General features: G+C 43.2%; 1 protein-coding gene across 1 annotated transcript in view; it reads left to right on the top strand.

Moving 5' to 3' along the window:
* LOC306781719 (low-density lipoprotein receptor class A domain-containing protein 4-like) overlaps positions 1 to 14,878 on the top strand; it is a gene marked incomplete at its 5' end in the record, with an annotated part of 150,101 nt that overhangs the window by 28,880 nt on the left and 106,343 nt on the right. Inside the window, one exon of the mRNA XM_079274704.1 lies at positions 422 to 562. Within this exon, the coding sequence (XP_079130830.1) occupies positions 422 to 562 (141 nt within the window). The remainder of the gene's footprint in view (positions 1 to 421; positions 563 to 14,878) is intronic.

Here is a 14,878-nt window from a genome sequence, read left to right as displayed (position 1 = left end):
ACGAGCCTGCTGTTTGAGCATTTTGATGTCTGAACGGTTTATCGGTGCTATTACACGTTTTGGAGTGTGCCTGCATGCACTACTGTTGCAGTGTGTGGGCGTTTTTTGTGTTTTTTTGTATGAACACCTCTTGTAAACACGTGTTTTTATCAAAATGGTGATTTTTAAAATGTTTTATTTGAATTCTTTCCATTTTTGGTTGACACAGCCTTTCACAACACAATTCTACGTCTTCACAGTGTTTCAGCTACGGAGGAGCAGATCGATCACTTGTGTTGTTCCTTAAAAGCAATAAAGAACCGACCTTGAATGAGCAAAATGTTTTGGTTTGTTCAAAGACCGTGAATTCTAGTCAGAAAACGAAACGCTTGAGATACTTGTGCAAAGACATGTCTCCTCTCCTTCTCCCTTGGCTCCGCAGAGTGCAAGTTCCACTGCACCAATGGGAATTGTTTGCGTCTGGGCTCGCTGATCTGCAACCAGCTGAATAACTGCGGGGACAACAGCGATGAGGAGAACTGCCCCGTGGTCACCCAGCACCCTCCGCCGGGCATCTCCAACTGTGAGTGCCGCAGGGCGCCCTGCGCCCTCTGTACCTCGGATAACACACTTCCTTCCTGTCCTCTCTGCTGTCTTCAGCTCTGTCCTCTCCCTGGGGGTCTCTTTGTTGATACGATGTGGATGCCGACCTGGGGGTCTTTCTTTTTAAGGCGTGGAACTTGAAATACAACTTTCCGCGGAGTGCGATGAGTTTTCTAGGATCCAACTTTTGTGGCATGTAGAGACAAAAACTCCTTCATCAGCAACAAATTGACTAAAGAAGCTACTTATTTATTCATAAAACCTTCATTGTATATTCAAGAAACAATACCCATTAGTTTTTAAAAAACGAATGGTTTTAGAAAAGGAGTCGCATCACAGGAACATCGGAGAAGTAGTTAAAAAAAACATGGAAGTCTGTGATGAGGAAAGGAAAGGTAGAACAAAATGATTAAAATTGATAAGGAACATTAAAAAAAGGAGCCAATCAAGTGCTCGTTAGGTTTCATTGTCCTACGCACCTGTTTGTCTGCCAGAGACAGACAGTCACACAACAGATGCGCTTCCATTTGTATCAAATGTAACAATTAGTCCGCCTCATGGCCCACGTCCTGCTGAGCTGGGTGAAGGAAATTAATCTGTTAATTATTAAAATACGTTTTCTTTTTTTACCCGCTTCTCATAAATCCCGACAACTACAGATTTATTTTCTCCATTTCATTTCAAAAAGTACTCCCCAATGTCAAATATCTATGAATAGATTTACATGTGCGTGAGTACAGAATCTCTATGGCAACAGGACAAGGTGTTGGTATCAGACGCGTTCTGGTGTCTGTGTGTAGTCTTGAGTAGTATTGACCAATCACGTATGAGCAGGCTTTGGTTAAATGCAAGTTAACGGTCCGTGTGGAACCCACCGACTATTGTCTGACAATGATTTAGTTTTTTGTCGAATAAAAAACATTCTGCTAACAGTCACACTGGTTCCTCTTCAACACGACTGAGTTTTAGTTGCCTGTGAGCTTAACCAAAGCTCAAATCAACAAGGAATGCTGAGTGGAGCCACTGAGACGGACCTGTTGAGCAGTAGATTATGTACTATTCGTGGCTCGTCAATTCAAAGCCAACATGGCGCCATATACGTATACATACAGTAGCTGGAGGTCAACACACTATAGACTGCCATAGGATAGGTCTCCCGTAGAAGCAGAACAGGATGTTTTTGAGACATACGTTTTTGTTCCCACCTTTCCATTTCAGTGCAGTTTTTGTTTGAATCTCTTTGCTGCTTTCATAACAACCCCCCCCCCCCCCCCCCCATCACCACTAACCACCTCCCCCTGCCCCCCGTCGAGCAGCACTGTCCAGGGACCGAGATGAGAGTGTTCCCTCGACTCGTCACGATCAATGGAAACACAGAGAGAGAGAGAGAGAGAGAGAGAGAGAGAGAGAGAGAGAGAGAGAGAGAGAGAGAGAGAGAGAGAGAGAGAGAGTGAGAGAGAGAGAGAGATGGAAAGATGGGGAGACAGAAAGAGAGGGATACGGAGGGGAAGAGAGCGAGAGGGTGAAGGACACCAATGGGCTCCGATGGCTGTCTGCCAGGCCACTTTGATGTGCTGCAGCATTCTCTTTCAACAACTTTTAGGAGGAGAGGGAAAACTTTTTTACAGCAGCACTTTCATCCTCGGCTCTCTCTCTCTCTGTGTGTGTGTGTGTGTGTGTGTGTGTGTGTGTGTGTCTGGCGGGTTACCTACCTTCCCCCTCCCTCATTCACTCCCTCACCGCGAATGCGTTTCACCTCTCAAACCCGCCAACCTTGTTGTTTTGTCAATTTATCTCACTTTCTTCTCTTCTTCGCCTGCCCTTCCTTTCCCTCCACGAGGCACTAGGAACGACCTTTTTTTAATTGTCATTCTTATTTTTGGAGGGACAGGTCGGGAGGAGGGGGGAGATAGAATCCTGAGCCGGGTACTTAAAATATTTAGCTGTCTAGAGCGAATGTTAATGTAAGTGTCTGCGGCCGGCGTTGTGGGAAAAGCTGTACGATGATTGTAATTTTCTATGCCGGCGCACATTTTCTGGTGATGCCTGAGAGACAGCGAGGGAGGTATGAGAGCGAGAGAGAGAGAGAGAGTGAGAGAGAGAGAGCGATGGAGGGACGGCTGGAGGTAGAGAAAGACAGGGAAAAAAGGAAAGGTGGAGATTGCCAGAAAGAGTGGCAGGGGATTGAAGAGGGTGCAGACAGACTAAGAGGGAGAGGAGAGAGAAAAGGGGGAGCTGGAAGTGAGACAGAGGGCCAAACAGAGACATGGTGGTGGACAGAGAGAGAGAGAGAGAGAGAGAGAGGGACATCGGAAATGTTTCTGTAGTAATGGGGTTTGCCATCTTGTTGTAGCCGCTGGCTGTTGCCGTGGCAGTGGCAGACAGATGGATCATGAATACTGTCTAGACACACTGCAGCCTGACAAACTGCCCCCCCCCCCCCAACACACACACACACACACACACACACACACACACACACACCTTCTCTCTAGGGAACTGGCTTCCCTAAATGCAATGCAGTCGTTATTAATGCTGTTAATTACACCTGTGCTTTTCCTGCAGACACTGGGGACATGTTGAATCCAATGGAAGGCAAAAGTTAGCGAAATGTTTGTTGCCCATAAAAGCTTGTCTTAATGTGCTATTGCACTTTTGAACAACGAAAATACACATTATTCCTCTTTCAAATGAAAAGATGAATTTTAAAACATAAACACTCTGGGGTGCTAAAATCAACATTCAGAGCATTGATACAGCAGGGAACAACTATGTGCAATGTAAAGACATAGTGTAGTAATATCTGAGTCCCCCCTCAGGTTAACACTGCTAGCTCTGTCAGCACTGTTGCAGCTGTTAGCACCTTGAGCACCGTTAGCATGTTGAGAGCAGCGTGGAGGCAATCCCTCAATTGTAGATGAGCTCTGAATTTCCTATTTAGCACCTTCAAAGTAAATATGTTTGTATAATGAACATCTCTAAATAGTTCACTCACACTATTTTTCCAACTTTTGGATGCTGATGAGCAAAGGTGACATCGTTTAGCTTTTGCTTTGCCGTGTTAGAACATTGCATGCTGAGCCTGCGGCCTATTTTAAAAGAGATACCAATATTTTTCCGCAAGCGATTAAGGTCTCAGAGTTTGTTATCAAAAACCTTCATCTCTATGCTAAATGACCAAGCAAGGAAGGCATGAATACGACGCTGTGCGATAGCTACAAAGAATACATTTAGCTGCCTGTTGAAAGCAGACAGCAGTTGTTTTGGCTATGCACTGGTATAATGGTGTGTGAAGAATTCATATCATACCGGAAATAAAAAACGGTATACTGCCCAGCCCTAGTCTTTATTATAGTTTGGGCAATTTTGTACCAATATCTGACGGGCCGGATTAAAAGGCCCAACGGGCCGTATCCGGCCCGCGGGCCGTAGTTTGCCCATGCCTGGTCTAGTGCATAGTGTCTTCTGTGTTTGTAGGAAACGTAGTTTTCTGCTCGTTCTATCCATACAGTCTCTTTTCAAAATAAACTTCCAACATAGGTTTAATTTGTTTTTAGGTTTACTTGGTTGGGTTTACGGAACAAAAGTACTTCGGTTAGGTTCAGGAAAGGATCGTGGTTAGGGTTACAGTTAGTCTTTGTGAGTGTCCTTGTGTCTCTTTGCATCTGTTTTGCATGTCTTTGTGGTCGTTTTGGTCTCTTTGGGCCCCTTTGGTCCGTGCCAGGTAGTCCCTTTCAGTAACCTATCCTCGGATACAGATCGTCAGAAAGAATCTCCTACCTGCTTCTATCCAACTTTTATGTTCTTGTCCATGAGGGGGTGAAGCACCACATCAGCACTACTCCAATATGTGTCACTCTGCAGGTAGCAGGCAAGACCCATGAGGAGGTCTAAGTGATCTATGAAGGAGTAGTGGCTGTCTAAAGCACCATTTAGCCGACGCACAACATTTGAGGGAGACTGCATGTTTTTTCAGAGGGTGTACCTTTACAGATCAAGGGGGGGAAGGCTACATGCCGATTCACTTTTGCCAGACTTGTCTTGGCTTTCTTCCCTTGTTAGGCTCCGCTGACTTGTGAGGAGGGGACAGGGAAGGAGACCAGAGGACGGTCTGGATCGATGTACAACTCTAGCTTAGCCATTGATTCCAGTCCGGTGTGAACGACACTTCAATAGCATCGAGCGGGGCCTCCAGGCTCGCTGATTGATTCTGTTTGTGTTGGAGATTCCTAAGTCTGTGAAGGCTTATTATTGACTGCTCCATTCCAGACTGTCTGAGTGCCTTAGACACTTGTATATGAGGCAATACAGTTGCTTTTTCTCACCATTCCTGAGGAAGAATCTAAGAAGAATTTAAGGTCACTGCTGTGTTGGCAGTAAAGCTCCTAACTTTGTCGTAGGATGGAAGGTTGTCCCTGCCTCCTTATTCTAGTTGACTTTATCATTTTTTCTTTTTTGTTCTTCAGTATATGATTTCAGTCCATCTTATTTATCCTGTTATCAGAGTCATATCTGTTTTACAAAGATTGAAAAGCATTAAAAAAAGACAAATTGACCCAATTCAACACACTCATGGTTTTTGTCTCTACAGTCTTACTTGGTCCGCTATGATGAATATCAAGTCCACGTTCTATAAGTTGTACGTCCTGCCAAACAAAAACAATACAACAATCAGCATTTACAAAACCACAGACCCACGTTCCTGACTTCATACGGGGGGCCAGTGTTGGTCTCTTGGATGTTGATGAGCATAACTCTGATTTTGTGGTGTCTGTAGAACATCTTTTATTCTGAAGTCCAAATCAAACTGTGATGAGGAGAACCCGAATCCATCCAAAATGGTTTTGTTCTGTTAAGTGCTTCTCATTGTCTGGCTTCGTGATATGGCCACCAGATTAGATTAGTTTGTTTTATGTTTTTCAAGTGCGGGAGTGATGCTATCCTCTACGCAGCCGACGTGTCCAGACACCCACGGTAATTTGATGCTCCGACCTCGAGTGGGTTCGGTTGTACGCCGTGATTGAAGCTGAAACTATTTATCAACCCCGTTATTAGATCCGGCCCAGTGGTCGTTCCCGCCCCAGTGTTGGCTATGGACATCACAGAACGACATTATCTTGATTTCTGCTGTTACCCAGCGTTAAAAGCATTGGAGAAGTATTCTTCATCCGTCTTCTGTGCTTTCTTTCTCCTCACCCGGGGCTCTCCGACTGTCTCTATTTCCTCCCTGCTTTTCATCACTTAAGCCTAATCTCATGGTTGAACAAGCCTCCGGTCAGCTGTCTTCTCATCCCTTCCTTCCTCTTTTTTTCCCCCTCATGTATTTCTTATTCTCTCATCCCGTCTGGCTTCCTCCTTATCTTCCTTTTCACTTCGTTTCGACCCCAATGCCCATGTTGGGTGACTTGCTGCGTAATTATGGTGTCAACATGGTGGAGTCTCACTCCGTGCAGCTGTTGTCATTACCAGGACTTGATCTCCACTGTGACTCGGAGGTCAATTAGGCAGCAAATGAATCGAGCTACAGGATGCTGCTAATTGAATGGTTCAGGCATTGATATGTGGAGGGATGGAGTTGGACCGTAGTGACCTCGAGACCACAGGCATGCCTGGGAAGTATTTGCCTGAGTGGATTTCTATGGCCTTTTACTTTTAATGATGGGTCTTCAGTCAAATTCTACATTTCATTTAAATTGCTGTACAGCATTCCAGATACAGAACATTTGCTAAATATACATAGTCTTGAACTGTCTGCAATGTGAAGATTTTGTAAGGATGAAACATTGTCTTGCATATTTTGCGAGCACTCTATTGGACCAAAGTTTAAATATGGCTGAAGGAATGTTGTGTGAATGAATGTACAGTATGGCCAATGTAAAACCAATGGTGGTGAGCATAATACACCAAAACAATATTTGTTTTTAATACAAACTAATACAAAATTGAGCAATCTGTAAAATATCATTGTATTGTGATTGATGGTTGACATTTAGAATGACAGAGGGGTGGTGATAAACTGATGGAGTCAGCTGCTATATACAGTATATTTCAATCAGGAGAGACTTGTTTTATAAGTTAACAATGATTTATTATACACGCATCAAATATGCAAAGTGCAAAGTCGTTGGCGATTGGACTCCATCCGGAAGTACTATCACCGAGGGTAAGGATACTGAGGTCCAACAGGCCTCATCCCCCCTGGAGTCCAGACACTGGTGGTGGTGGTGAAAGGAGTTGTTGCCATCTGATGATGATCAGGAGCCTGGCTGTGATGCTGACTGGAGGTGACTGGGGAGGAGGCGGGTCACATCTGCTTAATTCTGAAATAACAACTGACAGCAGCAGAGAGGAGAACACTTTAAAGTTTGACAGCAACGAGCTGATTGGCTGAAGGAAACTGTGACGAATCTGGTTGGTTACTTAAAAGTGCACACCCCCAATCAGCTGATAGAGTGGAGAGACAGGGAATACGAGTGAGTGTCTTCCTGACTGAACTTGCGCTTGAGCTACATTTAAAGGAGTGGTCAAACGCTGACAGAACCAAGTACTCATTTTTTAGAAAAGGTCCAGACTATATTGGAAACAATGCCAATTTCACGATTGGAAACCACCTTATCGAACAAAGAAATCAACCTGCATATTTAAGATTTAACAATTAAAACAAATGCAATTTTAAATTGGCTGTGAATAAACTAAAAGACAAAGCAAAAATAACTTTCTAAGAGATAAATATACACTGATTTGCCAATTAGAACCTGGCTCTGTATAGTCAAAGCAATCATCGATCCCATTTTATTAAATGGCAGCGAGGTGTGTGTGAAACACACTCAACACTCTAGCAGAGCTGAATTAGGCCAATATCCTCTACTGTTAAATATTGTAAAAACGAGCCCTACATTTCTGGAATCATATTAAAGCAAGTGACCCGCTCTCCTTTTCATATATAGCCCTGTGCTGCCGGGAGTCAAACCCACAAAGGAGTCCCTTCTACTTGTCCTGAGGCTGGGCGGATGGTCAACTCAGATTCAATTCAATTCAATTCAATTTATTTTTGTATAGCCCAAAATCACAAATTACAAATTTGCCTCAGAGGGCTTTACAATATGTACACGTTTGACATCTTCTTGTCCCGGGACCCTCACATCAGAACAGGAAAAACTCCCCAAAAACCCCTTTAACGGGGAGGAAAGAGGAAGAAACCTGTGGGAGAGCAATAGAGGAGGGATCCCTCTCCCAGGATGGACAGACGTGCAATGATGTCATGTGTAGAACAGGATAGTGAATTACAACACATTCAATGTAAATTACAGCACATTCAATGTATGACACAGCCATGACAGGAGGCAACACCTGGTCCAGGTAAACCCGGATACACAGGAACCTGTGAGGCGAGAAAGCACAGAGACTCTGGTGAAGAAGCAGGTCAATAATGTGCATTAATGGTATCGGTAGTATGAAATAGTAATGTGAGTAATAATAAAAGTGATATTAGCAGTTGGAGTCAGCAGGGCCATGGTAGGAGGAAGGACCAGGGTCCAGATGAAACCATGCTCCATGGAAACCTGTGAGGAGAGGAAGCACAAGGACTCCGGGGAAGAGACAAAATCAGTACTGTGCATTAATGGTATCGGTAATCGGATTAATAATGTTAATCATGAAGATCGTAGTAGGTGTCAGCAGGGCCATGGCTGGTTGAAGAACCAGTGTCCAGATAAAACTGCGGTCATCCTGTGAGGCGAGAAAGCACAAATACTCCGGGGAAGAAGTAAAGTTAGTAATCAGCATTAATGGGACATCAATGCATACAGACGGAGGTGAAGAAGAGGAGGAGAGAGGTGCTCAGTGTAGGAAGTCCCCCTGTAGTTTTTGCCTATACCAGTTTGTCCATGGGCCGGTCCAAGGCAAGCCAGAGCCAGCCCTAACTATAAGCACTATCAAAGAGGAAAGTCTTAAGCCTACTCTTAAATGTGGTGAGTGTGTCTGCCCCCCGGACTGAAACGGGAAGCTGGTTCCACAGAAGAGGAGCCTGATAACTGAAGGCTCTGGCTCCCGTCCTACTTTTTAAGACTCTAGGAACCACAAGTAACCCTGAATCACTGGATCGCAGCTCTCTAGTAGGGCAGTATGGTACTATAAGCTCTTTAAGATATGATGGAGCCTGACCAGTTCAGGCTTTGTAGGTAAGTAAAAGGATTTTAAATTCTATTCTAGATTTTACAGGGAGCCAGTGCAGAGAAGCTAATACAGGAGTAATATGATCTCTCCTCTTAGTTCTTGTTAGTACACGAGCTGCAGCATTCTGGATCAGCTGGAGAGATTCAAGAGACTTATTAGAGCAGCCTGAAAATAAGGAATTGCAGTAATCTAGTCTAGAGGTAACAAATGCATGAACTAATTTCTCTGCATCGCTTTGAGATAGGATGTGCCTGATTTTTGAAATATTACGTAGGTGAAAAAAGGCAGTCCTAGAAATAAGTTTTATCTGAGAGTTGAAAGACAAATCCTGATCAAAGGTAACTCCAAGATTCTTGACGGTGCTGCTGGATGCCAGCGCAATGCCATCTAGAGAAACTATATCATTCGATAACTGATTTCGGAGGTGTTCTGGGCCTAGTAGAATAACTTCAGTTTTGTCTGAGTTTAACATCAGGAAGTTGCAGGTCATCCAGGTTTTTATGTCTTTAAGACACGCTTGCAGTTTAGCAAGCTGGTTGGTTTCGTCTGGTTTGATCGATATATATAATTGAGTATCATCTGCATAACAATGAAAGGTTATAGAGTGTTTTCTGATAATATTGCCTAAAGGAAGCATATATAAGGTGAACAAGATTGGTCCAAGCACAGAACCTTGTGGAACTCCATAACTGACGTTGGTCCTCATTGAGGCTTCATCATTTACATAAACAAACTGAGATCGATCCGATAAATAGGATCCAAACCAGTTCAGTGCGGTTCCTTTGATGCCAATATAATGTTCCAGTCTCTGCAACAGGATGTAGTGGTCTATAGTGTCGAACGCAGCACTAAGGTCTAACAGGCCTAGAACAGAGACGAGTCCTTTGTCTGATGCGATTAGAAGGTCATTAGTTATTTTTACCAGAGCTGTCTCTGTGCTATGATGCTTTCTAAATCCTGACTGAAAATCCTCAAATAAACTATTGTTACACAGAAAGTCACACAACTGATTTGCAACTGCTTTCTCAAGGATCTTAGAGAGGAAGGGAAGGTTCGAGATCGGTCTATAGTTGGCCAACACCTCTGGATCCAGAGTGGGCTTCTTAAGAAGAGGTTTAATCACAGCTACTTTAAAGGACTGTGGTACCTGACCTGTTACTAAAGACAGGTTGATGATATCTAATAAAGTTGTGCTAATTAATGGTAGCACTTCTTTAAGCAGCCTAGTCGGTATAGGGTCTAAGAGACAGGTGGACGGTTTAGACGTAAAAATTGTTGAAGTCAGTTTGTCAAGGTCAATGGGAGTAAAGCCATCTAAACATATATCAGGGTTTACAGCTGTTTCTAAGGTTACTCTATTTGTGGAAAGATCGGTCGAGGGCAGGAGATTATTAATGTTCTCTCTAATAATCATAATCTTATCATTAAAGAAGTTCATGAAGTCATTGCTACTGAGGTCTATAGGGATACTCGGCACAACAGAGCTGTGACTCTCTGTCAGCCTGGCTACAGTGCTGAAGAGGAACCTGTGGTTGTTCTTATTTTTCTCTATTAACGATGAGTAATAAGCTGCTCTGGCATTACGGAGGGCCTTCTTATATGTCTTAAGACTATCTCGCCAGAGTAACCGAGATTGTTCCAAGTTAGTGGAATCATTACACCTCCGCTGTAAGACACACACACTCAGACAGTTATACCCAATGAAATTATGATGAAGGTAAAAGAAAAAGATAGATCATTGGTCTGAAATAACAAAATCCGAGAACAAAATGGAAACCTATATAGCTCCAGACAGGCAGTCCACTGTAGCAACATACGTGACCTCAGTGTCTGATAGACTGATGAGAACAGTGACTTAGTGCACACTGAGGGACCACTACATTGAAGCAGGAAGCAGGAAGACACACTGACTGTAGAGAGGATAGGTTGTGTTCTCACGACCTGAGAACACTGAAACTCATTCACTTCAGGCAATATGAAAGTCTAAGAGAGCAATATTTGATCAAATTAACACATATATTCTCACAGTTTCTTATCAGAGTGATCTTATCTTAACCTGCCATGAGATCTGCAACTATGTGAGTCTCACATCCTCCTGTCTCACCTCTCAGAACCGCCTGTTTCACATCCCCCTGTCTCACCTCTCACATCCCCCTGTCTCACATCCCCCTGTCTCACCTCTCACATCCCCCTGTCTCACCTCTCACATCCGCCTGTTTCACATCCCCCTGTCTCACATCCCCCTGTCTCACCTCTCACAACCGCCTGTTTCACATCCCCCTGTCTCACCTCTCACATCCCCCTGTCTCACATCCCCCTGTCTCACCTCTCACATCCCCCTGTCTCACCTCTCACATCCCCATGTCTCACCTCTCACATCCCCATGTCTCACCTCTCACATCCCCATGTCTCACCTCTCACATCCCCCTGTCTCACCTCTCACATCCCCATGTCTCACCTCTCACATCCCCCTGTCTCACCTCTCGCATCCCCATGTCTCACCTCTCACATCCCCCTGTCTCACCTCTCACATCCCCCTGTCTCACCTCTCACATCCCCCTGTCTCACCTCTCACATCCCCATGTCTCACCTCTCACATCCCCCTGTGTCACCTCTCACATCCCCCTGTCTCACCTCTCGCATCCCCATGTCTCACCTCTCACATCCCCATGTCTCACCTCTCGCATCCCCATGTCTCACCTCTCGCATCCCCCTGTCTCACCTCTCGCATCCCCATGTCTCACCTCTCACATCCCCATGTCTCACCTCTCACATCCCCATGTCTCACCTCTCACATCCCCCTGTCTCACCTCTCACATCCCCATGTCTCACCTCTCACATCCCCCTGTCTCACCTCTCACATCCCCCTGTCTCACAACTCACATCCCCCTGTCGCACAACTCACATCCCCCTGTCTCACCTCTCACATCCCCCTGTCTCACCTCTCACATCCCCCTGTCTCACCTCTCACATCCCCCTGTCTCACCTCTCACATCCCCCTGTCTCACAACTCACATCCCCCTGTCACAAGTTGCTGTCACAACACTTTGCAGGTGTGTAGTTGAGATCAAAATGAAGTTCATATATGGTGTGCTAGGTAGGAGCTAAGTGGGGTAGGTGCCACAGACCCCTCACTCTACTCCCCTGATAGGATTTGGCGTCATGGCTGGTGTGATCCCATCACAAGTTGGTCTCCAGTTACAGTTTATTATAATTGTACAGTTTGTTTTAACATGCTCTGGCAACATTGCAGTCATGCCAATAAAGTCACTGAGGGAGGGAGAGAGAGCGAGCGAGAGAGAGAGCTCATTAAGATTCAGATGGGTGAAGTAGTCCAGTCGTGGTCTTCGGGCTCTCTGTGAAGCAGCCTGGGTTCTGTGTGGTTTGAGGATTTACTCTGAGCAGACACAACATAAGAAACAGCAGGTGAAGCTCCGGATAAACACGTTGATCAGCACCACCCTCTCCCTTTCACTTCCCTTCCTCGTCCTTTCTCTCTGCAGTCGTTGCTTTCATCTGCGTTCTTTGCCGTCTTGGAGTATCTTTCTTTGTCTCTCACCCTCTCTACTGAACCCGGCGGTAGTCTTTGAAGCCTGTTAAATGTTTTGGGTTTTTTGTTTTCCCCGGCAGTGCCCGGGTCAGAGATGAGTGGTGCCTGGCTGTAAGTCTGCCAGGCCAATTAAAGCTGACAGCAGCTGCAGATGCTTAAGACCGCGGCTGCCATTGCCCTCATCACACCGCTGCTTAACGGCGACAACTTGAACTCCCGTTCTTCCATATGGTCAACTCCAAAGGACAGCCCGCCTGTTGAGTCAGAAAGGGGCGATCTGGCAGAGGAGGCTGAAGTGATTGTTCAATCGCTCTTTGGATATTCATGAGGGCTTAATATTCAAGATGTTGTTTGGTTTATTTGATTTTGTTCGACACTGGTCAATCTTTGAGGGTGTTGGAGTGTCTAGCAGATTGAGTGCACTCCAAAAACTTCTCCAAAATGATGCACATCTCCAAACAACCAACGAAGAAAAATAAAACAGGCGTATGTGGCTTGAATGTCATTCATTGTTGAGGTATTTGGGGGGGACCTGAGAGCATTTCAGAAGTGTCATAGAATGCTTCTCAATGGATGGCCATGTGTTCAATAGGCTCAAGGTAAAACACAAAGTAGGATTGTTTTGCATAGAAGCAGCTTTAAATGGGGCACTCCACCAATTTTACACATGAAGATGAGTTTACTTGTCATGAGGAGTGTGAAAACAGCACTGTACTGTCTTCTGTTGCTCTAAAATGAGCTTGCTCTTGATATGTTGAACAGAAAGTCTTGACCACAACTTTGGGACATGGGATTTACCTGGCAAATAAAGATGCCACCGGTAATTGGTAATCATAGGCTGCCTTCGTTTCCACATAAACTACGCAACGGAGGCGGTGACAACATATTTTCTGCCCGTTGATTTTCATGACAACAATGAGATCAATCTACCTGTTCATGTTTGTTAGCAACATGGCTACTACTAGCAGCCTGGTTACCGTCCAAAGCAAGAAACAACATTGAGAATCCCAAATTGAACTAGAGCAGCGGTTCCCAAACATTTTAGGCCACGCACCCCCTTCTACATCCCGACCGGGTTCACGCACCCCCAACCATCATCATACATCTTTATTCTATTAAACTACATCTTGATTCTATTAAACGACGTCTTTATTCTATTAAACAACGTCTGTATTCCATTAAAGTTTAATGGAATACAGACGTTGTTTAATAGAATACAGACATCGTTTAATGATTAAACGATGTCTGTATTCTACGAAACTACGTCTTTATTCGATTAAACGACGTCTTTATTCTATTAAACGACATCTGTATTCTATTAAACTACGTCTTTATTCCATTAAACTACGTCTGTATTCTACTAAACTACGTCTTTATTCTATTAAACTACGTCTGTATTATTTTAAACTACGTCTGTATTCTACTAAACTACGTCTTTATTCTATTAAACTACGTCTGTATTATTTTAAACTACGTCTGTATTCTATTAAACGACGTCTGTATTCTATTAAACGACGTCTTTATTCAATTAAACAACGTCTGTATTATATTAAACGACGTCTTTATTCCATTAAACTACGTCTGTGTTCTACTAAACTACGTCTTTATTCTGCTAAACTATGTCTATATTCTACTAAACTACGTCTGTATTCTACTAAACTACATCTGTATTCTACTAAACTACATCTGTATTCTACTAAACTACGTCTGTATTCTATTAAACTATGTCTGTATTCTATTAAACTACGTATTTATTCTATTAAACTACGTCTGTATTCTATTAAACTACGTCTTTATTCTGCTAAACTACGTCTTTATTATATTAAACTACATCTTAATTATATTAAACTGCGTCTGTATTCTATTAAACTACGTCTGCATTCTACTAAACGACGTCTTTATTCTATTAAACTACGTCTGTATTATACTAAACTACGTCTGTATTCTATTCAACTATGTCTGTATTCTATTAAACTACGTATTTATTCTATCAAACTACGTCTGTATTCTATTAAACTACGTCTTTATTCTGCTAAACTACGTCTTTATTATATTAAACGAAGTCTTAATTATATTAAACTGCGTCTGTATTCTATTAAACTACGTCTGTATTCTACTAAACGACGTCTTTATTCTATTAAACTACGTCTGTATTATATTAAACTACGGCTGTATTTTATTAAACTATGTCTTTATTCTGTTAAACTACGTCTGTATTATATTAAACTATGTCTGTATTCTATTAAACTACGTTTGTATTCTATTAAACTACGTCTTTATTCTATTAAACTACATCTGTATAATATTAAACTACGTCTGTATTATATTAAACTACGTCTGTATTATTTTAAACTATGTCTTTATTCTATTAAGCTACTAAATGAACTGTGAAGAATAGAAGAACGGATCATAAAAGTCACGGATCAGATTAGCACAAAAATAAAAAGGCTACAAATTATTGATCATTAATGATCATTATTCAGAGATACAGATCTCTTTGATGTTTGATTACATCAGCTGGTCTACAAGGATCCACAATATTTATGATAAAAATCATTTTAACACTGAAGT

The sequence above is a fragment of the Melanostigma gelatinosum genome, assembly GCF_949748355.1.
Source record: "Melanostigma gelatinosum genome assembly, chromosome: 9".
NCBI lineage: Eukaryota > Metazoa > Chordata > Actinopteri > Perciformes > Zoarcidae > Melanostigma > Melanostigma gelatinosum.
Note: the sequence above shows the minus strand (reverse complement) of the source record. Positions and strands in the feature narration are given on the sequence as shown.